This window comes from Lichenostomus cassidix, chromosome 6 (assembly GCF_008360975.1).
Source record: "Lichenostomus cassidix isolate B80296 chromosome 6, HeHo_3.0, whole genome shotgun sequence".
Classification (NCBI taxonomy): Eukaryota; Metazoa; Chordata; class Aves; order Passeriformes; family Meliphagidae; genus Lichenostomus; species Lichenostomus cassidix.
In genome coordinates, this window is record NC_139487.1 from 13,332,196 (window position 1) to 13,356,746 (window position 24,551).

Consider the following 24,551-nt stretch of genomic DNA (forward strand, 5'->3'; position numbering starts at 1 on the left):
TAAGCAACCCCCACCAGTTCCTGCATCCACCCCTGGCTTTATGCTTTAGCTGCCATCTGACAGCCCCATTTCCCAACTAAACAGTTCTCAGCCTGACTCAGTCAATTTTTGCTAATTCAAGACTTTCCAGTACAGGACCTAACAGGGACTCCAGAACTCGAGAAGCCATGGGTGGTTGCAGTGGGCAGGTCAAGGACAAGTCTGTTTGCTGGAAGTGGTCTGGAGACCAGGATTTGCAAGAAAATGGTGCTGGTAAGAGTCTTCTCTTCCTAGACCAGCACAGGTCCCAGCCTGCTTCTGAGCAGGGAGGGGGTCCTGAGCAGTGGGGCCACCCCAGATCCATTTCAGCAGTTAAACAAGTGCAAAGCCCAGCGGGGAGACTCCAATTTCATTCAAGGAGAGCTGATTTCAATTTAGCTTAAACCTGTTCCCCACTGACTCATATCCCCGTAGCCTGACCCGGGTTTGCAGCAATTTAAGAGTGTCCTTCTGACCTCCCACACTGGCTGGACCAGCACTGGTCCAGATCCCACCTCCTGCTAAGTCAGCATATGTGCCTAGACAAGCCACCCAGGGCACTTTCTGCCCCACCATCCCCCCAAAACATCCTTGAGCACCTCAGCAACAGGCAGCTTCAAGGAAAGGAACCAGCAGGTCATCTGGCACATAGGGCTCTGTCGCACAAATGCAGAACTCGACTATCTGCCAGGGCACTGGCTCCTGATGTGCTCCCCAGGCAGACCCCAGTGCTGCACCCTTGCCCTCACCAATGTGTGTGGGGCAACGAGCTGCAGAGGAGGGTGGTGAGTGGCTCAGTGTGTCCTCTGTCCCCAGTCCACAGCTCATCACAAGGACCCTCTGCTCCAAGCATGCATCAAAACTCCCCAAGACATGGCACCAGCTATAGTCGAGGAGCTGCAAAATCTGAGCCCGTGCACACAGCCTCTGATTGAACAAGAAAAGCTCCAGGTGCTGGTATCCAGGCAGTTTGCCATGGCAGAGATGGCCAAAAAACAGCTTCAAGACAGGGTGGGAGGGAATAGGTTTGAAATAAAATAAACACAGCACATTGCAGGAAGCAGTAAAACAACAGGAAGAGGCTGAATGCACCTGAGCATGAGGTGGTTGCTAGGAGCATCTTGCATTGCCCTCTTAAACCCACAGTGGTATGTACAGCCCCATGCACACTGTGGCATAGTCCTGGCTCCACACGAGCCTGGGGGCTGTGTAGGGGCACACTGTATGTGTAGGAGACACACATGCTGCTCTTCTGCATCTCCACAATGAACTGTTAGGGTTTGCTTGTTGAAAGAGCCTGGTATTAAAATCTACAGATGATTAAAAAGGAAACCTTAATGTTTGTAAAATAATTATCTTGCCCGTGTTTCTGTTATGCAATGGTCGGCTGGAGGAGGATGGGCCCTCGCTGGCTCCATGATATGGCACAGCTGAGCTCAACAAATGCCATTTGATAATTAATTGAACGCCTGTGCTATCAGCTGCCATTACCTAGGCTCATCTTTGGCGCCTGTCCACCACTTCACACATCCCATGCTGGCAACCCACACGGCGTTTTAACCCTTCATTACACGCTGCAGGCTGGACTCTGGGACTGACTCACTGGCACTATTGGAAGAAAACAGCTCAGCCACAGCCTGCCTGCCTCAGCATGGCCATACCTGTCCTGGGCATGTCTCAGTCCATTTAGTTATTTCATCCATTCCTGCCCTGCCCCAGCAGGGACCTGGCATCCTCATGTCACTGCTGATAAATGGAGATATAAGATGCAGCAAGCAGAAAGCTCATGTCCCAGCTACAACCACCCCAATCCACAGAGTGTAAACTGCTTCTCTGAGTGATGGAGAGCACCCAGCCCCAGTCTGGCACGCACCCTCTCCTCCTCGCAGCCCCCTTCCCAATGTATGTAGTGCCTGACATAACTGAGAGCCTGTAAACACTTTTGTTTGAACAATGCTGGCACTGCTGAAAGCACCATTGCCTGAGCAAAACAGCCCCAGGCAAAGGAAAGCCAATATGGAAAAGAGAATATTTATCAAAACTGCAGCAGCCCTCCCCAGGCAGCCTGCTGCTGCACAGAGGGAGGAACAGAGAGGTCGGTGGAGCTGGGGCTTGCACAGCAAGAGACAGTCCCTGGGGTTGTTTCTGCAGGTGCAGAGGGACAGGCAGGGATGGGGACAGGTAGAGAGTTGTGGGGAGAGGGCAGCAGGCATGAGGGGCTGGATCTGCCCCAAGCAGGGCTTCCCCCTCCTTCTCCAGAAACCCAGAGAAAGGCAGCTCTTGAGCAGGGCCGTGGGACTCTCTGTACCCCATGGAGGTCTCTGGGCAGAATGTGACCCCCTTAGGGACACCCTCTTTCACCCTCTGGTCATGACAACCTGGGCTAGTGCATAAGGGAGCCCTGCTCCAAAGCCCATGATCCACACCCAGGGAAGAGGCTGAGGGGCTCACAGCACCTCTGTACCTGACACTGCAGGCACAGCCCAACTCTGCGATGCCAGATCCAGCCCAAACTGCCAGCACCTCATCCCACATCCCCAGGCACTACAAGGACATCTTTAACACTGCCAGTCTCAGGTCCTCAGCAAGGCATAGTCCATTTCCCGCCTTGCAGCATGCTCGGGTTGCACAGAAACAGGGTGCATTCCCCTGCCACGTGCCAAGCATTCACTGGGACAACACACCAGTAACCACCAGCACAACCCCCCAGGAGCAGCACCCTCCCAGGACATCAGTGCCCCTCCAAATCCCATGGCAGTCCCCCAAGTGAGCCCACATCACCACTGGGCAGGGGAGTCCCGCAGGCTCAGAGGGTACTTACAGCCGTGACAGCGCCTGGTTGTTCTGGAAGAGAAGCTCAGGCAGAGTGTGCAGCTGGTTGCGGTTCAGCCGTCTGCAGGGAAAGAAGAAAGGGTCAGGGTTTGGGGAGGCAAAGCAATGACCCCACCTGCATACCAGCTGGATGCATCAGACACAGCTGGGTGCTTTGGCTCACTCAAAGGGGCCAATAGAGCAAAGCATCCCACCTGTCGAGGACACCCCCATCCTGCTCACCACAGTCCCAGGCAGGGACAAACAACGGGGCATTAATAGATCTACTCAAAATGTTGTAATTACATGCAGAGAGGACTCCAAGCTGTTAACTGCTGACTGCTGCTTAACTGCGCTCTTAACCTGCTGCTCGCTCAGCTCCTCATATTTGCTCGAGCAGCTTGGGATTTTTAAACTGCTGAGCTATTTTACTGAGTACTGGACCAGAACTTACAGCTCCCTTGCTAACACACAGGACACAGCTGATACAGCAAAAGTCATTTGTGTTTAACCTGCTCCTCACCTCAAAAGCATCAGAAAGGACTCTAAGATCTATAGAAACGGAAATAGGTTTCCTTCCCGCACTGTAAAATACCGCTGCCATGCAGAAGAGAAAATGTTTGAAGTCAGGCAGCTCCAATACATTAGGGTTTAAGGAAAAAAGGAAAAGATGCTCTCTGCAACTAAATCCAGTGGCTTCTCACCAACCCCCCTCCATGACCAGGCACTTACAGCCGCTCAAGCTCCTTCAGGTCATCAAATGCCCCACGCTCCACCGTGCTGATCTGGTTTTCCATCAGCTGCCTGCAGAGAGAAGGGGTCAGCTTTCTGGAAAAGTTGTTCCCAGTGCCCCCATTACCTCTCTTGACCCAGGGCCACCTCATTCCCACTATCCCCTCAACACAACCCAAACTCTTCCCACTCTATCCCAGCTGAACATCCACCATACTCAGCCCAACACAATACCCTCCAGCCCTGCTGGCTGAAGCCCACAGAAAGGGGCTGAGCAACTCTAGCAGCCCTAAGAGGGGCCACAAGCCAAGTACAATATCCACCAAGGTGGGGGCAGCCAGCCCCTCACCAGGAACTCACAGGACTCGGAGCTGCTTCAGCCCAGCAAAGTCATTCTTGTTGATTCGTGTTATGTTGTTGCCATTGAGCTCCCTGCAGAGACAAGAGGAAGAAATTAGCACGGAAGCATTCCCGAGGTGGCCAGGCACTGGGCCTCCCCAGTACCCCCCCAAAAACAGCAGGCAGGGCCCAAAGGACAGTAGTGGCTGGTGCAATTCTGTGGCCCCTCACCAGGAATGGCCCCTGGCTCCAGAGATGGCCCTCATCCTTAATGACCAGCACTGCTGGGCACACAGGAGTCTGGCTGGCCATGGGTGTGTAAGCTGCCCTGTTTCATGGACCATGGGGCAACAAGAGACAGGAGCTGCCCGGCTCCTCTCTGTTCCCATGCCAGATGCACCCCCTGGGATGCACATCACCCCATTCTGCAAATGCAGAAAACACCTCATAGGGTCATCCCAAACACACAGAGCAGCTTAGAAAAGGCAGGGGTAACAAGAAAGCAAACAAAAGTCCTCAGAACAGCAGGATCCTTCCAAATATCCAGCTGCAAGACACTTACATGCATCACAATCGGTTCAGTGCATAGCTATTTCACACCTTCTACCTGGAGAATAAGCCACATTCAACTTTCACCTGCCAAGAAATGCTTGCACAGGAAAAGCTGCTTTGTGGCATCACTCTCTCATTCAAAAGCCCTGGATGAATACAGGGACAGGCAATCCAGCCAGAAAGGAGATGCCGCCCCTTCTTGCTCATCCTGCTGGTGAAAATAAGGGGTACCTACACCCACCCCATGGTCTCAGTCCTCCCCAGGCTCTGCTGAGCACCAGGACAACATGTGTCCCACTTCTGGACACACTCGTGGCAGAGCCTCTGCTCCCAGCCTGCTGGCTACACCTTCTCCAGCTCTCCTTGGCCACACTCTCCAGCGTGCTCCTGCTAGGATTATCCTGCTTTAAAATACATCAAGCGAGGAGCTGCAGAGATTTGCACCTTGCAGTCAGCTTTGCAGTGCCTTTCCACATCACGAGATGTGATTACTGTAGGAAAAGCAGGACCATCAGTCCCGGCACCCACAGTGTGCAGAGCTGGGTATCTCTGTGCAGCCTCCTATTGCAGGAGAGAGTCACCCCCATTGGCATCACAAAGCATGGCTGTGTTTGCCTCTTGCCCATGAGACCAACCTGCCCAAGGCATACGCTGGGGATGGAGGATGACTCCCCCAGGGAGGGCTCCCGTGCTGGAGAAACACTGCGTGCACTGAACACAAACTCAAAAATCATGTGGAAAACGAAAAAACTACAGGAGGGGAAGGCAGTCAAGTGAAGGATGAGCTGCTGGAGCCAGGGAAGGAAAGAGGCAGCAGAGTGCCTCCGCGGAGCAGGTTGGGGTCTTGGGCAGGACCACGGGGGGTCTGTAACTTCCTGAGCCCTGACAGCGGGACAGGGAGCAGGAATGCCTCATGTCACACGACTGGCTGAACACACAGTCCATCATTCCCATCCAGAGCTAAAGCTTCGCTCCACCGGGCTCTGCAGCCGTGCGAGGGGCCAAGGTCAGCGGCGGGCTGGCCTCGGGGCCGCCGAGCAGCGTGTAGGGCCACCGGGTACAGCCAGCGCAGCCGCGCACCCCGGGGTGCTGTCATTGTCCTGCTGAAACGGCTGATAATGGCTAATGAGTTCCAGCTCGCCATTATAGCCTCGTAATTACAGCGCTATTCAGCGCCGAGATTGCCGGGCTCCTGCCATTATCCAGCCGTGTGTGCCTGTGTTGGGAAGGAGGTTGGGAGAGCACCGTTACTAGGACACAGATGAATGCAAGCGGGAATGAATAGAGGTTCCTCAGCCCCAGTGATTAAACTGAAACCCACACTTGGGCTGCCCCGGCTCCCAGTACGGCCAGCAGGCAGAGAGCACAGCAGGCTGCTGGGGATGGGCCTCCAAACCAGAAGGTCCTGACCCTCTCAGTGGGAGCAAAAGCCATGGTCAGTCAGGCTGTAAGTCCCGGGCACGGAGCACTGGGCTGTGTCACACGTTTTAGGGACATTTGTCACCACAAAGGGGGTCGTTTGGGATGTGCAGTTGTGTGCCCACCTCCTGATGGACCACAGCCCTGGAGTGGCTAAGGACAGGGAGAAATACCAGCTTCAATAGCTGTTTTCTCCAAATGTCATAAAGGTCCCTTGGCAAAGAAGACTGCCTGGAAGATCCCCAGGGCTATGCTGCAGGCCAAGCTGGAGGTAATGGCACCCATCAGGGCTCCTGGTGAGGGAGAATTCCCAGCAGGACTCCCATGTCACCTTCCTTTAAACATACCTAACCTTATTCTGGCTACAATGTGTAACTGGAAGTTGAGACATCTCTGGTTCTACAGACAGAAAGAGCAGAGAGACTTGATTTAAAACTGCCCGACCTGAAAGCCAGGACTTACACCTCAGCCTGCAAAGCCTAAGGTGGTGCTGTCCTCAGAGTACCAGCATCCCAGAGCACAGGCAAAGCGGCATGGAAACATGCAGAAACACCAAAGAGCCACGGACTGGATGTGGCCAGACCCTCCATATGGCAAAACCAGGCTCTGTCCTCTCTCCCAGGCATCTTCTGGGACAGTGCAGCCCAAAGATTGCAGCACCAAAAGGCACAGGCAGGAGCAGCTGCCCCGGGGTCTGCTGCCCACCCCAGCCTCTGCCCCCTGAATGCTTGCTGAGCATCCTCAGGGTACTTCACCAGTGGGGCTGGTGGCAATCCCCAAGTGGGGCTGTGTCTCAGGGCCCCTTGAGAGTCCTGCTCCCTCAGGGACTGGCTCTGTGTCCTCCCTGACAACTGCTCCCAGCATCCCTCCAAGCCTTTGTTCAGGTAAATGATGGCCTTTGCAACCAAGATGGGAACGAACAGCAGGTAAAGCTTATTTGTAAGGATGCCGAGGCAACACTGCCATTTAACTTCATGACATTTTTTCCCCTCTGAACCCCCTTCAGTTCCTCATGGAGATAAATTACAGTCTGCAGTGCCCAGAAAGCTGGATCCCTGCTGCTCAACTGCTCACCCACTGCCTCCATGCCCTTTCCTAGTGAAGCAAAACGCTCTGCTCTGCTCCACACAGCAGAGCTTCAATAAGGACTGATGTGTCTGGGGAACTGCCCAGCAGATTGGTTGTATTTCTGGACTGTGACTTGAAAGAAAAAACACAGGGCATGCTCTTTCGTCGCTAATTCAAAGGATTTAACACCAGAAAGCATCCTCAAGTTCATTCAGGCTGCCTTCCTCTGCCCCCCCCAACACCTAAAATCTCTCACTGCTGCTGGAGAGGCAGCGAATTTTCATTTGCAACCCTCAAGTTTCAGAAACCCCCCCTCCCATTTCTCCCTAGGAAGAGGAAAGTCATTAAAACAATCAGTCCCTTTGCTACATTGCTTGTGGATCATCCCACTCCCAGATGGGATGTCTGTGCTGCAGCAGGGTTCGTTAGACTGGATTTGCATAGTCTGGGTTTATATTTGGTTTCTAGCTTTGGATGGCTTATCCATTCCCAGGGGGTCCAATGTGTCTTTTCCCTCTGCAGGGTTTGGAGCTACACTAACTCAGTAACAACCTCAGAGAGCACAAATGCTGAGAGTTAATTTATTAAATACAGCCAACATGAATGATATTTCCCTGGGCACTGATTTATCAGGAGCGGGAAGAAGCAGACAGCACAATCCCACTATCCCTACTACATTGCAAAGCATCAGCTATTCAGCACACATGTGACTCCTGTCCTTGTGGCTCAGCTCAGCTCTGCTCTCCTGCTGAGGCAGAAATCCTAATTGCTGTGTTCCCTGGAATCCTGCTTTTAAGAATGCAGAGGGGAAGTCTGTGAGATGAATTCCTGCATTTGCACCCACCAGCGGCAAAATGTGCCCCAGCCTGTCAGTGCCAGCACAGAGCAGGTGCCCACAGATCCAGGCAGTAACTACAGGGGCTGGTGGAGAAGGATCTGTGCTCCTGTGGTGCCTGCTCCAAGGGCTGCCCCTGCCCTGGTGCCCGGTGAGGCTGGCACTTGTATTTTCCATGAGATGTGTCCCTCCCTCGATGGTTTTCACTGCTCTGCCATTCCTGCCCTTGCCTCAGAGCACCAGACTCCAAGGGCAAAGCTTCCCTTCCAGCAGCTCCACAGTACTCACCCCAGAGCCCTGACCCCAGCTGGAGCCGGCAGTGCCAGATAATAATCAGGGAAGCGGAGAAATGAAGGCTGGAAGGTCACGAACCCCACAGCAGTACCTCTGCCACCCTCCATCCATCCAGGCAGATGCATGCACTGCTCCTTCAAGGACAGGGACTAACACTACCTTGTGCCCTATTCCAGCACATCACTGCTCCTGCCTCAAGGACCATTCCAAAAACTCTGACCTGAACCCCTCTCACAGCAGATGAGCCCCATCTCTGCCTGCCCAGGCCACCAGGGTGCAGAGACCCGGCTGTTCCCTTGCCCATGCAGGCCTCTTCCCAGCCTCCTTCCCCCCAGCAATTCCTGAGCCCAAGGACACAGCTCTCCCTCAGGGCCTCTCTGACTTGCAGGGGCAGGACCTGCTCTGTTTGTGCTCCCATTCCACATCTGTGCTGTTGGTGATTCTCTCCCACCAAGCACTTTCCTTGAGTCCCCAGGCAACAACTTCCTTTCTGGCAGCACATTCCTCTGTTCACCAAGCCCACTTTGAAATCTCAGCCCATTCTCCAGCCCTCTTGCATCTCTCCCAGCCTGGTGGCATCTGCAACTGTCATAAGCAGCTCATGTCCCATCACACAGACTGCTAATGGAAACATGGATGAGGCTTAGACTCCAGACTGACCCCTGTGCTCAGCACTGGGGGACAGAGCAGCTGCAACCTTTCATCCTACACTTTTATTGCATTTTTCAAGTCTTCTCAAGATTTCACCCGGCTGCTTGAATGTAACTGAGCCCCAACACAGGCTTGCTGAGCTGCACAAACAAGGAAAGGTGGGGCAGAGCCTTTCCCAGTCCTGGGAGAGCTGGTCCCCTCCAGCACCAGCACCACATTCAGCAGCTCTCTGGAGCCCATACGGACATGGCTGGGTGCTAACTCTGTCCCCAAGGTACCAGGGGGTTACAGGGTGCTGCTGCCTGCTGCTCAGGGAGGGGACACCAGTCATTCACACCCTGGGCTGACACAAGGGGCTGCACAAGGGGCTGCACAAGGGGCTCAGCACCTTCTCCTTTCCCATCCCATCCCTGTTCTGACCAGACCCCTCAAGAAGAGCCAAGGTGCCCAAAGGATACATCGAAGTCCCTTTTGGGATGTCATTCACAGGGTGAATGTCTTGCCAGCACCACCCCTATCAGCTGCCTGCAGGGTGATGTGCCCAACAAGGAGAGCCCCAAAAGCAGCCGTGTGCCTTTTGGGCTTATCTCAGAATCTCTTCCCTTAGCCAAAGGGGAACCCAGCCCCAAGCACAGCGTTGGCCCCCAGAGCACAGGAGGCTCTGTAAGCTTTTACAAGGTACTACAGCAGGTTAGCATCACGACAGATCTTTAAGCATTACAAACAGCATCGATCATGCAAGTAACAGAGAGGTTCCGGAAGGCTTTCTGTTCTCCTAACTTCTCTCTGGGGTTTTCATGCCACAGCCATTAGCTGCTCGCAGTCAGGGAATGCTTTACACTCACACAGCATTGTGCTATATCACCTTCAGGTTAAAAATAAATAAATAACCTCCCTGAACCCCATTGGGAGAGAGAAAAGGCAGCAGGTCGTTTCTGTTTCACAAATGTGGAAACAGATACTCAGCCAAGAGAACAGATTTTCCTGGATACCCACAAAATTTGGCTTTAAAGCTGTGCTGAGTAGCCTGCTGAGGAGCTGCTCTGTAGCTCCTCTCCTTCCCAGGGCAGAGGAGGCTGCCCAGCCCTCAGGCTTCATCCTGCCACTCATCAGATTGAGTTCCACTCTGCGTCTTTCCCAGCAAAACCTCTTTGGCTCATGCCTCTTGGAGCTGCTCACAGTAGGGATGGGAGGACAAATGCACCTGAACTGCTCAGTTATAGGTGCTGGCTCAATCCCAGACCAGATGGGTCTCCTGGAGCATTCCAGCTGGGATGTAGGGCTTCCTCCAATCAAGAAATATCCAGAGCCAGGAGCCTGCATCTCTCCCACTCTTGGTGCCCAGGGCTGCTCCTTGGCTGCATCGCTTGAAAAATTAATCTTCCCTTTTTCTGATCTTCCTCTTCTAGCAGACTCTCTCCCCCATAGGACACTTGCTTCTGCTATTTTGAGCAGCAAGTGCATCCAAAATGCATGCCAGGGAAGCAGACAGCACAGCCTCAGAGCCTGAATGTAGCAGGGAGGTCTGAGATGACTCCTGAGGGGACGGCCTTGGACCAACCCCACATCAACACCATGGAGAGATCCCCTCCATCCCACCTTATTTCCTTCTCACTTCCAGCAATGCCACAACCCTAAGGACCCGGCTGCAAACTATCCTTCTTACTGCTCACACTGCTAATTGCAGCCTGGTGCTGTGCAGCGGGAAAACCTCTGCTCCCCTCGCTGCTCCTGCCACTGCAGCCGTCCCTGGCTGTCCCTCGAGTGGGGACAGGGGCCAGCTGCCAGCTGCCAGAGCTCGCCTTGGAGCTACTCGCACTGGAAGCCTGCCAGGGAGCAGTGGTCTGGGTCTGACATCCCCTGGGATGAGGCCATTTGCTAACGCACAACTGTGTTTTTTACTGCTTTTCAGCAAAACACACACAGAAACATCTCCTCGCCTCTCAGGTTTTATGAAAGGTTATTTCAGCAGCAATAAAGATCAAGAGGATGCGTCCATGGCACTAAGTACCGCTGGAGTGGGCAGGGAACCATGAAGGACTCAGAAGCAAGACAAAGACAGGCTTCCTTGGTTGCCCACATGCACAAGTCCTGCTCCAGTGCTTGCCTGCTCCAGGTTCCCAGAGAGCAAATCAGAGCAAGGATACAGGAAAAGCCCCTCTGAGTGGGAGATCATGTCTCGTACACCTTTCCCTGGACAGGACATCCTTTCCCTGCCCACATCATCCTGGTGGTACCCCAATTCCCCTCTGTTCCCCCAGGCTGCAGGTTCTGCTGCCCTGTGGGGTCCCTCATGCATCCTTTGCCTTTTATAGCTGCCTCACTCTTCTGCTGGCTGATGTTTTGATGGGAAACAATGAAGCAGGGGAGAATGAAACTCAAAGCAAATGCATGTCTTGTACTGAGTCTCTTAGTCTATTTCTGTAACTGGACTGTTTCTGTGTGTGTTGCCCTGCACTGGCACCATGGCTACCGTGCCAAGCTCACCCCAGGGCTGCAGGCTCTGGGGACAGCAGCAACTGTGTTTGAAGGTGCAGATGAGAGATCCACAATTTAAACTGGAAACAATTTCCCTTCCTTGCTCCCACCTCAGCAGCAAGGAATTGCTGTTAGCACAATGCATCACTCTGGAGGACCAAAGTGGCAGCACATTTAAGGCAAAAATATCTGTTTTAAAGGATGCAATAAAACAGAGCCAGAGAAGGGTTTATAGGGAAGCAATTGCAGTGTGGGGTGAGAAGTGGTCACCAGAGGCCAATCTGCCTGGCTTTATTGCCTGTTACTGGTGACTTTTCGCAACCAAGGGAGAATAGATCCTCCACTATCAGCCTCGACTTCAGTCAATACAAACACGACATAGTTTTTTAAACTAATATTTTTCCAGCATGCAATTCCATAGAGAGTGAGAACGCAGCGTTACCATGGCGATATATAGACAGCATCTGCCTTGGACGTAGCTGAAGGGAGAAATTGGAATAGAATTGCAAATTTCCCCTGTCCAGAAAGGCTCCCAAGGAAGCCACTGCAGTGGGCTGGGCAGGCTACCCTTCCCCAGGCAGTCTGCATCCTCCCAGTGCCCAGCGCTGGCTCTCCTGAGAGCTGAGGGCTGCAGGGTCAGCCAAGCACTGCCCTAGCTGGACAGAGGTCACACATCCTACCCCAGAGCTCTGCAGAGCCTGCACAGACCCTCTGCAACCAGACTGCTCACTGAGAACTTGCCCGGGCACTTCAGGGAAGGGAAAGGTTGACTTCCTCAAGGTGCTTCTAAGAAGGAGCATTTCCCAAAGCCCCTGGAGGGAGAAGCAGCCCAAAAACTGGTGTGGAATGCAAGAGTGCTGCTGTGATACACCACCCTGGCTGCTGCAAGACATTTTGAGTAACTGATGAGAGGTAGATGCAGGTGAATGGATTAAACATGCTCTGAACGAGAGCTTGCTGCTGGAATTTTGGCAGGGGATGGCTGGGCAGTATGCAAGCATTCTTCAGGTGCAGCCACCCTGACATCGTGTTCCTGCACCCAAAGGCTGTAGTTCAGCATCCCTTCCCTCCACCAGTGAAGACAGAGGAATGGCAGGCTGGCTGCAGACTGGATGGGGCCCATTTCAGCACAGGCAAACCCCAGATTTTGGGAACAAGGCAAACAGAAACCCCATGAAATGCTGAGGTCAGTGAAAAGCCAGAGCCAAGAGGGGTGCAGTAATGGGGACCCCCAAACCCAGCTCTGCTGCCTCCCACGTGGGACACTGCACAGCCCACAGTGAAATGGGGGATGTTCAACTCATTGGAGAAGAGGCAAAAGGGGGGCAAGTGGGGCAATTCTCAGCTGTCAGCCAAAAACTTCAATAGCAGGAGAGAGTGTGACACCATTACGGTTGATTCACCCCCTACAAGCAAAGAGCTGGGCTGGAAGCTGCCATTTGACAGTAGCAAATTTGCACTGATCCTGCTGCTGTGGGGAGAGTGATCAGGGTACTCTGCTGAAGAACAGGGCAGTCTGCTCTTCAGAGACGCTTTCAAAGGAAGAAAGAAAGAAAAGCAAGCAAATGGAGAAGGGAACTGTGACCTTCTCCCACAACTTTTCTCTAGTAGCTGAGGCCTGAGGGACTCCTGGAAGCAGATAACACTGTAGTGCTGGAGGATTATCTCCCCATTTTGCCTACAAAGCCTTCTGGTCTCTGTTGTACTTGCCAGAGGTGTAGGCAGAAGCACAGGCATCTGTGCAAAGTGCCCAGAGACATTGCTGCTTCTCGCCTTGCTCAGCCCCATCCAGTCAGAGGACTGTGGGGCTGCAGACTAAAATGCACTTAGGGAGCAATGTGCTGTGCCCTGGCACAAGGGGAGATGGATTCTGTGTCCCCCACACCATGCAACCATCACTCATGGTCTATCCTAGACATGTCTGCAGCCCTTACCTTCTACCAACAGCACCAGGAAGATATCACAGGGCAAACTGTGAAGCAGAAGACGAGACAATTTTTCCCCAGCCTATGATTCTCCACAGTTGCAGTGATTCTGCTAGGCAAGGAATTCCCTGTTCTTTAAAGGGAAAGAGTGTATTTCAGGAGTATTGGAGCTCAAACCTTGTCACAGGATGTTGCTGATGGAGTCCCCATAATTGCAATGCCAGCAGGCATGGCCACAGCAGCAGTACTGTCCTATCCAGGAGCTTGACCCATGCCACTGTGGGGCTCAGCCAGGTGGGAGGCTGGAAAAAGCCTGGAGTCTCCAAACACTGCCCTGGTATGCAACAGGTGAGAAACTCAAGAGCAGGGACACCACTGCTCACAGGAACTGTGGGACTCATGGTGAGGCTGGCATTGCTCATGCTGTGCATCTCAGGAAATGGGAAAAGAGGCAGGCAGTGGAAGGCACTGGTAGGATGTTGATGACTTCCCCCAGAGAGCTGGCCCCTGGAGAGAGCAAGTCCCAAGCACAGACCCTGCCACAGACTCCCCTGCAGCTGCTAGCTGACCTTGCTCCATCAAACAGTGAGAAGTTGGAGACTGCAAGGTGGCAGCCTTCTTACAGGGAACTGAAATTCATTGAATTTCAGCTGTTATTACAACTGAATTACAAGCTGTTATAGCAGGATTTCACTGCTTGGAAATAGACCTGCTCTGCACAGACACCCTCAAGCACCTGCAAGGGTGTACAAAACAGCAGGAAGTAGTTATCCAGCAGACAACACCCACGAGAGAGTGAGCAAGTCTAGCTCAGTCCAGCCAGAAGATCCGGCATCACCAGCTGCATTAAAATCCAGAAAACCCAATGCTGCTGAATTGCAACAGACATGGAGGACCAGGTCAGTGGAGGCAGAACGGGAGACAACAAGCAGGACTCACTGCCAGAGGAGGAGAGATGCCCTGCCAGGGCAGGAGGGAGACACCTACCAAAGGCATCTTCCATTAGCTCACTCCAGCACTGCCTCATTTGAGCAGTGCTGAGAACCTGCCCAGCAGGCAGAGGTGGGGACTCAATGCCAACACTCCCCCGGCACCCTGCACCCAGGAGCATGGAGAGCTGATGCCAAGGACCCCATTAAGCTTCCTGAGAGGCAGAAAGGGCTAGTGCAGGCTATGGACAAACCTTCCCCCTGCCCTGGGCACAGAGAAAAGTGGGATCCTGTCTCAGACCTCATAAACTGGGTCTATGGGATGGTAACTCACAGCAGCCTGGTTGCCATGCTGGGTAATAATCGTTTGTGTGAGGATAATTATGGTGGAAGAAAACTCCTCTAAAGTGGTATCCTGCAGAGCTCTTGATGCTGCATGCTGGGTGCAGCCCTGGCAGCTGCCAGGCTGTCTGCAGTCCCTGCATGCAGTCCTTGCCTGTGGAGTCTGACCAGCTGCAGTCAAAGGGCACAGTCACACTCCAGGAGCTGCAGACAGCACAGCACAGGGCCAGGAGCCCCATATGTGGCTGTCCTAGATCATATTCTGCAGCTCTGCTGCCCAAGGAGACAGCAGCTCAACACTTGCCTGCACTACAGGGGGGATGTGGGACCAGCCTGGCCCCAGGGCCAGGGCCAGACAGCTACTGTGCCACTATGCTCTATTTCAGCTTCTGGGATAGAAGACCTGCTGCTACTAAGTAGAGGGGACAGGCTGGGTACAGCCCTGCCCTCCTGCTGGGACTGGGTTCCTGCATGTCAGGAACCTGCTGCCAGCAGCAGGTTGAACACGTTCAGCTCATGCTGCTGTCCCTGCGGTGGGGACACCCTGCAGCCACAGAACCCAGGGAGGGAGACCTGCCCAGCCAGGCACAGCAGCAGAGGCACCCATCCTGCTCAGGGGAGCTTAGCAGGTGACACGGGACCCACACAGCTGTCTGGACCATGACTGCAGGAGAAAAGCTTTCTTTATGGGGGCTCAGCTAATAGAGCCAGGGACACCTCCCAGGACCCTTGAGGATGTAGCAAGGAATTTGATGAGCCGTGAGGTGCAGGCACAGGGGACTGGAGGGTGGGGGTGAGCTGCGCGGCTGAAGGCTGGTCACACCGCGGGGGAGTCTCAAGGGGAGCTGCAGGGAATGGGACCTGATGCAGCACTCCCAGGAGGGTTTTCCGGGGACAAAGGGGTGCCCAGCATAGGTAGGGGTTTGGGGTGACAGGAGCCCTCAGAGAACCCCTTCGGCTGTGTAGATACCCTGTGACAAGTCACTGCAGGGGTGGCCGCACACCTGCCCGGGGTTGCCACGGGGCTCGCAGACTCACGCGCACAGTCCATTCTGGGCTGTCCCAGCGCAAATGCCCCCCGGAGCAACCCACTCCCTCGGGCACAGCTCTAATCCCAACCCCACTGTGCATGCTTGCACACAGACTGGCACACGCGAGTTCTTGCGCGTGCCGGACCCCCTGCCCTCCCCTCACACGGAGAAAGGGTTACACACACACCCTGTCCCAGCAGGCTCTCACACACACAGTCTGCTCTCCACCTCGACGGGCTATTGCACCCCCCTCAGGAAGGGGATGATGCACCTAAACTCACCCAACAGGCTCTTGCTCACGTATCCCTTGTACGGGAATTTACACACACACACACAGCCCCCGCGCGGAGCGGGACACCGCACATCACCCTCCCCACCAGGGCGGCCTTGGCCCCACGGGCGGCCCTTTGGGGCGGGCGGCCGTGGCCCCACGGACATTTGCACGCGTATTGCCCTTAGCAGACCCGGTGGGCACTTGCACGCACTCCAGACAGGCTGCTGCACACCCCCGCCACGGACAGCCTCTTGCACACGCATCCCCTGACGGGCTCCCGCACACGCTCCTGACCGGCTCCCGAGCGCGTTCCGCGCCCGCCGCGGGGTTCTTGCCCACGCGGCCCCGCGGGGCACTCGGTCTCCACGCGCTTTTGGACGCGCACCCCTCGGACAAGCCCCCGGCCCCGCCGGGCTCCCGCACCCTCGCCGCCGCACGCCCACCGGCGGCGGACAAAGCCCGGCGGTACTCACAGGCGCTCGGTGCCGCGGGGGATGCTCCGGGGCACGGCGCGCAGGGCCGAGCCGTGGCAGTCCACCGTGGTGCCGCTGCAGGCGCACAGCGGCGGGCAGGCGGCGGCGCGGCTCCGGTACAGCGCGATGCACGCCAGCAGCCAGGCGGCGGCCCGCAGCCCCGCCGGGACCCCCGCCGCCCCCCCGGGGGTCGGGCCCGCCATGGCAGCGGGCAGCAGGGTCAGGCGGTGCGGCCGCTGCGCATCACCGGAGAGAGAAGAGGAGCGGGGCTGGGCTCGGCGCAGCTCGGTGCGGCTCGGCTCGGCTGCGGGGCGAGAGCCCCGTCGGCGCACACCCGCCCACCCTCACTGCCGCCCCATCCCGCAGCCCAGGCTCAGCCCCTGCGCTGGCTCCTCCCTCCCGCCCTGCCCGCCCCGACGGGCCCCCCCGCAACCACCCCCGCCCCTCTCCGCACCCCCGGTACCCGCGGCGGCGGAGGTAGCAGCGGTCCTGGCCGGGCAGGGCACCGGCACCTCGGCAGCCGGAGCCGTCGGGGCTCTGCACCGCCCCGACCATGCAGGAAAGTGGGCTTCGGTTCGGTTCCCCCACCCGGGACAGCGGGCTTGGTTCGCGGAACACCCGACTTGCCCGGGAGGGGTTGTGGGCTGCGGGCAGCGGCACCCCGGGAGAAACAGCCTGCGAGCCGGGCGACCGCAGGCAGGGCATTCCCACCTCTCCTCGCGGTGCCAAAAGCTTTCGCATCTCCTGGTGCACTTAAGGCAGCCTCGGCCTGTCTCCCAGCCGGCAGCCCGAAGCCCCATCCCATCATCCAGAGTCCAGGTGAGGCGTGGGGACCTGGCAGCCCACGGGAACTGCTCAACAGGCTGGCACTTGTCCGCCGGGATGGTGCTTGGTCCGTGAGTGGGAATCCTGCGACTGAGCACCCCAGCATGCAGAGGGGACTTGGGTGGCAGCTCTGCTTTGCGCTTTGTCTCACACACAAACAACAAATCTTGAAGTCCTGGCTGTGGCTTTAGCTATGTTTTTTCCCATTCCAGAGGAACATCTTAAAAAAAAATAAAGTAGCCAAAATGTCTTTTTGGCTAACCTACAGGAAAGAACAAGGCAAAGTACACCTATTTCAGTGCAAAGGGAAGTGAAGCCAAGAAATCTTGTAAGCTTGGCCCTAAACAGTTGACATCTCTAAAATGCAAACATTGCGTTCGTTTTATTGCCTTCCATTTTCTTCCCTGAGATCTGCAAATACAAGGCAGGAGGGTGTAACCAGGAGGGCTGCTCACCTGTTTTCTAAATAACACCTGAAACACTTGTAACCCCATGGATCCAAGAGCTGAGACTTTAAAAAAAAACAACAGGCATTTTGATGTGCCCAGCAGAGCCCTGGCTTCTGGCAGCAACTGCTACAAATTCCTTCTCAGAGAGGAAACCCATGTAAGGAGGGGAGATAGCAGCCTGTTGCACTATACTGCAGTGGGAAGGGTGGTGTGTGAGCATGGACACCCCAGTGCACACGCATTTCCCCATCCAACAGAGCATGGTGGATATTTGCAGGGATGGTGGCAGGTTCTAGGGGCTGGAGTGCCTCTTAAATCAATGCCCTCTGCACATGGAGCTCCACAGGCTCCTTAATCAGGGCAAGAGGGAGGTGTCTGCATGGGGTCCTGCTCCAGCGAGGGCCACCTCACACACACACAGGGCTGCACCAGCTTGGCCCAGATCAGCAGCCCTTTTCCATCCCAAATGCTGGCTCCCATCATCTGTCTGCATTTTCGTGACATCTCCTTCCTCTGGCCCCAATCCCAGGAGGAAGCTGTGCCTGAGATGCATGAAAGGGGTTTGTTCCTCGTTGCTATCCAGCAGCCCTGACAGCAAGGAAGATGAGCTGCTTCCCAGGACTCCAGGAGCCGACCCCTTGCTGGCACAGCTTCTGTGGAAGTGGCCCTGCAGCCTGTCCTGGGGCTCCCAGGGAGACCCTGGTGGCAATGGCACCCAAAGGGGTCTGAACTGTAGGACTCTGCTGAATTTTAGGGGGTAAAGATTGTTTCAGAATGGCTTGGTGTCCCCCAAAGGCTGCTATCAGTGATCCCCCTCCCTCACAAACTCCCTTTCACCCCTTGGCTGGCAGAGCAGAACCGAGTCTTCCTAACCTGCCCTTTACCTCTGGTGCTGGCAGGAGGGTGGGAGGGAGCGAGGGATCTTGTTTCCTCCTTTTTGCAGGCGCTGCCTCAGGCAAATCCTTGTGATCCGCAGAAAAAGCAGGCTCCCTCCATCTCTGCATCCAGCTGCAGCAGCACCCAGTCACTTACACGGGGCTGTGGTCTGGGCAAAGGGAGTAGCCAACAGGCCTTGTCTGGCAACCACTATCACCTGTCCTGATTCCAGTGAGAGCACAGGACTGGGAAGCTGAAAACCCCATTCCAGGCCAACATCCACATTTTCTCCTGTAGGTACCTCAACTTCTGCTGTTCTCTGTGAGCTTTTTGCCTCCGCCTGCCATGCAGCCAGTGCCCCGTGCCCCAGCACCACGGGACATCCCACTGAGCTGGGCTGCTAGCCGTAGCCAGCCCCTCAGCAGCTGCTCCAGTTGGAAAAGCAACACCCTGCCAGGGCTGCCAACACAAGGGCTGGGTGAGCCAGGACAGCAGGATGAGGGCACAGGCTGTGTACCAAGACCCTCCTCCCACACCTCAGCCCCTGGTGCATTTGGGTGATCCCGAGTCACCCAAGCACCCTGATGGGGTGGGCCTCAGAGAGCAACAGCTGTCTGGGAAAAGCCCAGGGTTCCTCTGAATATGGATGAGGAGCAGGGAGAAAAATAAACCCCAAACTTCTTTATCAGGGGAGGCCTGGTCCTGCCGTCTGCCACCGGGATTTGGGCCAAACTGCTTGATAGAGAGAGAGAGACCATCTGGATTGTCTGATGGGCTCTGGGTTTGGTTAAAATGAAGCAGAAGCTTTTTTTGTAGGAGTTTACATGGGAAGATCCGGGGAAGGGTTCCAGGGTACGCGCCAGACCTGTCGTGCAAAGAGATGTGAAGCAGCTACAAAGCTTCAAACAAAAAAATGCTGCCAATTTTAAACCAAGCCACCCAGGGCAGCATCCAAGCATTTCCACCCACTCGGGATGGGTCACAGCTCACCCCTGTTAGCTCTCCCGTGGGCTGGGCTGGCACTGGGTCCCCTGATAGCACCTTCCAGCACACCTGGGCTTCAAGGCAGTGTGCTGCACCCTGCACCCGGGCATGCGGAGAGGAGGCAGAGCACCCTGGCCCATTTATGCCACACTTTGAAGTAGTGCTGTGGCTATCACCTGTCCACAGCAGTGCTCAGCCTTTCTCAGGGTGGGATCAGGCACTGCTGCAGAGCAGAAATGTTTAAAACACAGGCAGTAAGGTTCTGGTAGGTTGGCCATGGCTGGACACCAGGTGCCCCCCAAAGCCGCTCTGTCCCTCCCCTCCTCAGCTGGCTAGGGGAGAGAAAATATAATGGAAAGCTCATAGGCCAGGATAACCAGTTACCAACACAGGTAAAACAGACTTGACATGGGAAAATTGGTTAAATGTGTTACTAATCAGATCAGAGTAGGATAATAAGAAATAAAATCAAATCTTAAAAACACCTTTCCCCATCCCTCTCAATCTCCTGGGCTCACCTTCACTCTCAGTTTTCCCTGCCTCCTCTCTACCAGTGACACAAAGGAATGGGGAATGAGAGCTATGGTCACTTCATCACACTTTGCTGTTTCTTCCTCCTCAGGACAGGGACTTCTCACATTCTTCCCTTGGGCATCCACCTGCTCTGGTGTGGGGTCCTTCACAAGCTGCAGATGAATCTCTGCTTCACTGTGGACCTCCATGGGCTGCAGGGGTACAAGCTGCCTCACCCTGGGCTTCACCACAGGCTGCAGGAAAATCTCTGCTCTAGTGCCTGGAACACCTCCTCCCTCTCTTCTTTCACTGACCTTTGTGTCCGCAGAGTTGTTCCTCTCTCATATTCTTTCTTCTCTCCAGCTGCTGCTGGTGTTGTGCCACAACTTTTCCCTTTCTTACATACGTTATCCCAGAGCTGCTATCACCATTGCTGATGGGCTCAGCCTTTGGCCAGTGGTTAATCCATCTTGAAGCTGGCTGGAACTGGCTCCATCAGACATGGAAGAAGCTTCTAGCAGCTTCTCACAGAAGTCCCCCTACTACCAAAGCCTTGCCATGCAAACCCAACACAAGCATGTATACATGGTGCCTGCTCCAACCTCCCTGCTGAGGAGCATTGCCAACAGCAGGATCTGTCATCCCTTGCACTGAGGCTGTGCTTTGAGCCCTTCCTCCCACCAGCAACACCTGGTTTGGGAGCAGCTGGAGATGTGTTGGGACCAGAGTGGCTGTAACCTTTGGCTTCTTAGCATCCCAGAGATTTTGTGCAGGGTGGGCTGCTGGGTTGTCCTGGGCCACATCTGTCATGCCTAGCCAGCTTGGCTCATGCTGGGAGGCCAGGGCTGCCTTTGTCCTGCCAGACACACTCAGCTTGGGAGAGTGAGGCATTGTGTGGGATTGGGCTGGCGTGTCAGCCCCATTAGAGTACCTGTTGGGCTCCTGCAGCAGGACAATGCCCTTGATGGGTCTATTATAGAGTGGTGTGGGCAGCTGGGGCCACTGGGATCACAGTAAGTATTGCCTGGTTAGCAGCAGAGGCAAGCAGGGCTGGGATGTGCTCTTTGCTGCGTCTTTTCAGGGATGAGCCCTCCCTCACCAACAGCAAGAGCATCACCCTGTGAACGTGGCCAGCATTGCCCTGCAAACTGCCAGCACTGCCCTGCAAGCACAGCCAACATCCCCTGCTAGATGCTGCCAGTGTTGCCCTGTGAACACCACCAACATTACCCTGCAAACACAGCCAGCATTTCTTTGTGAATGTGGCCCCACTGACTGCAGGAGCTGGACAGCTCTACTGCCTGGTGACCTTCACCACTGGGAGCAAGGGAAAGGAGCAGCATCCACTGACTGCTCTGAGATGATGCAGGAAATGCCAAGACTCCCAAGCAGGTGGCTTTGGTCCCAGCCTAACACAACAGGGACCATCCAGGTAGGGGGAACCCAGTCTGTCCCAGTGCCTTGAACAATTGTGGAACGGCAGTCTGGAGGGCATTGCATCCCCACTTTGTGGCATGGCCGAGTAGAGGGGCTGAGCCCTGCGGCCTGGGTTCCCAAAACCAGCTCTAGCCCACAAGGAAAACATTTGCACCAAGCAGCCCAGATGCAGATGAGGAGATGCTGTTCCCAGCACGGCTGGACACACCAACCGCCTGGGAGCTCTGCAGTGCAGTGCAAGCTGGTTTGAATAAACCACACACGAGGAGGTGTCTGTGAAGCGCCTTGCACATGGAAATGCTATTGTTGGATCAGGGGCTCTGGGGTCCCCAGATGTAGCAATTGTTCCACATCCGCGCTGTGCATACACACACACTCTTTCCCACTCACTCTGCCTGCAGCCACTCATTAACCCTCCTCAATGAAGATGCATTGGAGGGATAATTTACTGTTTAATAGACTAACTTTCCATTTGCTGTTGCGAAGCACATCCAACATATTTCTCCATGGTGCCATAAACTGCAGCTTCTCTGCCATAAAACCCTGCCTCCCAGAAAGAGCAGGTGGGTTTTCAAGATCCAGCTGATGACCTTGGCCACAGGGTAAGCAGAGACGCTGCAATGTTAAAGGAATAGGGCTTGTTCCCACCAAGCCCTTCCACCCCCATTGCACTGACATCCCTACACTGGGAAAACATCTAACCTGAGAAAGGAGTGCCTCAGCCTGATGGATGAGGGAGGCAGAGGCTCTGTCCTGATTTTGTTGATGAAGATGCCCTGGGTGCAGATGAGCATGCCTCTGCTCCATATTTATGGCTAGCTGGCAGCTGGTCTCACACTGGGATGTGATCAATAAGCTGCATGTCCCCTTGGGCTCATTGTGCTTCCACAATTGCAGACGGGGTTTTCTGTGCCTTGTCAGTCCCAAAGTTGTGAGTGTGTGTCTCTGTGTCCTTGCTTCTCCTTCTACAGCCCTTAAAGAGTCACAAGCTACTAGAGAATGAAAGAAAGTAAGATTCTGTCAGATTGTGCTCAATGTGGGATGAGGGAACTTCTTCCAGGTCCACTTTGCCTCCACCATCCAAATTTCCACACTATAGAAGAGAAACTTTCAGGGTGCAGGTTCTGCAGGAAGGAGCCCCACAGGCATGAGCCTCAATGACTGGCTACTAGGGTCTGACTTTGAAGAATGGCAAGAAGATGCCCGTAGCCAAAAATAACTTGAAAAGGAGAGGGAAAGGGTTTAGCTTGCCTTGTGACAGCTCTGCTTGGCCCTAGATGCAGGCAGGGACTCTCCTTAGACCTGGAGGACCATACTGGGGGCTAGCTGCAGAGCTGATTTTTTATTTTGAGGACATCCTTCCCCAGCCTTCTCAGTGCTCTTTGGGTTCTTGTTCACTTTATTTATAGTTCCAGCTTCCCACCTCCTCCATCTGCCAGATGTAGCCAGGGAGGAAGAACCAGGCGTCTCCAAGCCTGCCCCCCAGCACATCTGGCGTGGGGCCCCCAGTACTGCGGGGCGGGCAGGGGGTCCCACCCTGCACCGTGTGCTGCCAGCCCCCTCTTGTGCTGCCGCTGCAGAACGGCCTGGGAGAGGCACAATGGAGCCTGAGGCTTTTGTGCAAGAGGTTGCCGAGATCCTGCTCCACAGGGAAGCAAGGCTCAAGCTTTGTAAGCAAAAAGGTTGGAAGAAACAGACCCTAAAACACCAACAGGTCGACACAGACACCTCCATATCATAGACCTGTGCGTGCACCAAGTTACACACAGCCACAATGGCCAAGGCAGGTTGGCACCTCTATTCATCACAATTCGCAGTGGCACAGGAGCTTCAGCCAAAAGCAAAGGATTGAGTGAGACACAATCCTCTCTGGTGGAAAAGACACTCTTAATATCATGTAAGGCAATGCATGGGTGGGCTGAGTGGTGGATTTGTACATCTTCCCCAACAGCAAGGTAAGGGAGGCTGGGACTGGTTTAGCTTGGGAGAGGAGGAACTGTGGAGGGGGCCACTCCAGCTGTGACTCAGCAGAGAAAGGAAAACTTGTCTCCTTCCAAACCGGACTGAATTGCAGGCTGGTGCTGGGGAGTATCTGAATCTCACCCTGTGATGCATGGCTGATGACAGCAGCTCCTTGCACAGGAGACCCAAAACCACCCCATCACATTCCTCATGTGTGGGCACTCCTCAGGAACAAAGCTGGGCTGGAGCAGGATGAAGCCAGAGACCTGGTGCCAGCTGAGATCTCACTGTGGTCCACAGCACAAGTGGAAGGTCAGTGTGTGACCCAGCACGGAGATCTTGGCATCTACATGCCTACAGTTTATGAGATTCAACACAAAACCCTCACTGGGGAGATAAGCAAACAGAACTAAACATGGTAATTTATTCACTCCATGAAAAAATATTAGTTAATCCAAGCCAATGAGATTGTGAAGCCTGATAACTGGTCTGGCTGGTGCCAATATCTATCGCTAGCAGTAGTCATGTTTTTTGTCTACACTGTTGCCCCAGGCAGTGAGATGCAGCAGCAACATGACAGCTCCCAGCCACACATGGTAATTTAAGAGAGAAAATATCTTATTTCAACTCCAAACCAGGGCAGATCAGTTTAAAAAAGAATCAAGACAACTTGCAAAAATTGATTTAGATAGCACTGACACTCTGAAGAACTTATTTGCAAGTCTGTGCTGTGCAATTTGAGATAAAAACTGTTTAATGAAATGAAGGTGAGCACTGCTTGTTTGCTTTGTAACACCACTGCTCTGCATACATACCAACAGGCCAAAGCAAACACATTGAGAGATGAGTGATCCCCCTTTAAATATATACCTTCACCCAGTGTTTGGTCCCAGTGGCTGCTGCCCTTTCACTTGCAGTCAAGCATAAGTGCTTGGATTGTGGCTTCAGAAGCCAAAAACTATTCATTTTTTAAATTATGTAAGCCAGATAAAGCTGTCACTTTGAATCACAGCTTATCAGGGGGGCGATATTTGGGTTTGCAGTATTGAAGATAGCTGTTGTGAGTTTTTGCATTCCTTTGTTTGACATGTTCAAGAAGAGAAATGTCTCTCTAGACTCTCATGCCCACTTTGAAGTGCAGAGAGGCCCGTCGCCTCCCGCTCCCTGAGCTCCAGGGAGATGGGGCTCACCATTCCCATGACACCCAGCTGCAGCCACAGAGGAGAAGGGGACTCGCTTGGGGCTCAGCCTGCAGAAAGGCAGTGCCGCTTTCAAACACGCTGTGCTGTTCCTTCTCCTGCTTGTTTTTCAATTGCATGGCGAGGATGTTAATG

At 54.4% G+C, this 24,551-nt stretch overlaps 1 protein-coding gene across 2 annotated transcripts in view; it reads right to left on the reverse strand.

Moving 5' to 3' along the window:
• The window catches only part of SLIT1 (slit guidance ligand 1), a 61,052-nt gene extending 44,527 nt beyond the window's left edge, over nt 1-16,525 (reverse strand). For both annotated transcript variants that reach the window (XR_014853186.1, XM_085065040.1), the window contains exons 1-4: nt 16,172-16,525; nt 3,922-3,993; nt 3,562-3,633; nt 2,840-2,911 (exon numbers count right to left, since the gene is read on the reverse strand). Coding sequence is in view for 1 of the 2 variants with exons in the window: in XM_085065040.1 (XP_084921166.1) it covers nt 2,840-2,911; nt 3,562-3,633; nt 3,922-3,993; nt 16,172-16,374 (419 nt within the window). In the remaining variant the exon portion in view is untranslated. The remainder of the gene's footprint in view (nt 1-2,839; nt 2,912-3,561; nt 3,634-3,921; nt 3,994-16,171) is intronic.
• Between the last annotated feature and the right edge of the window lie 8,026 nt (nt 16,526-24,551).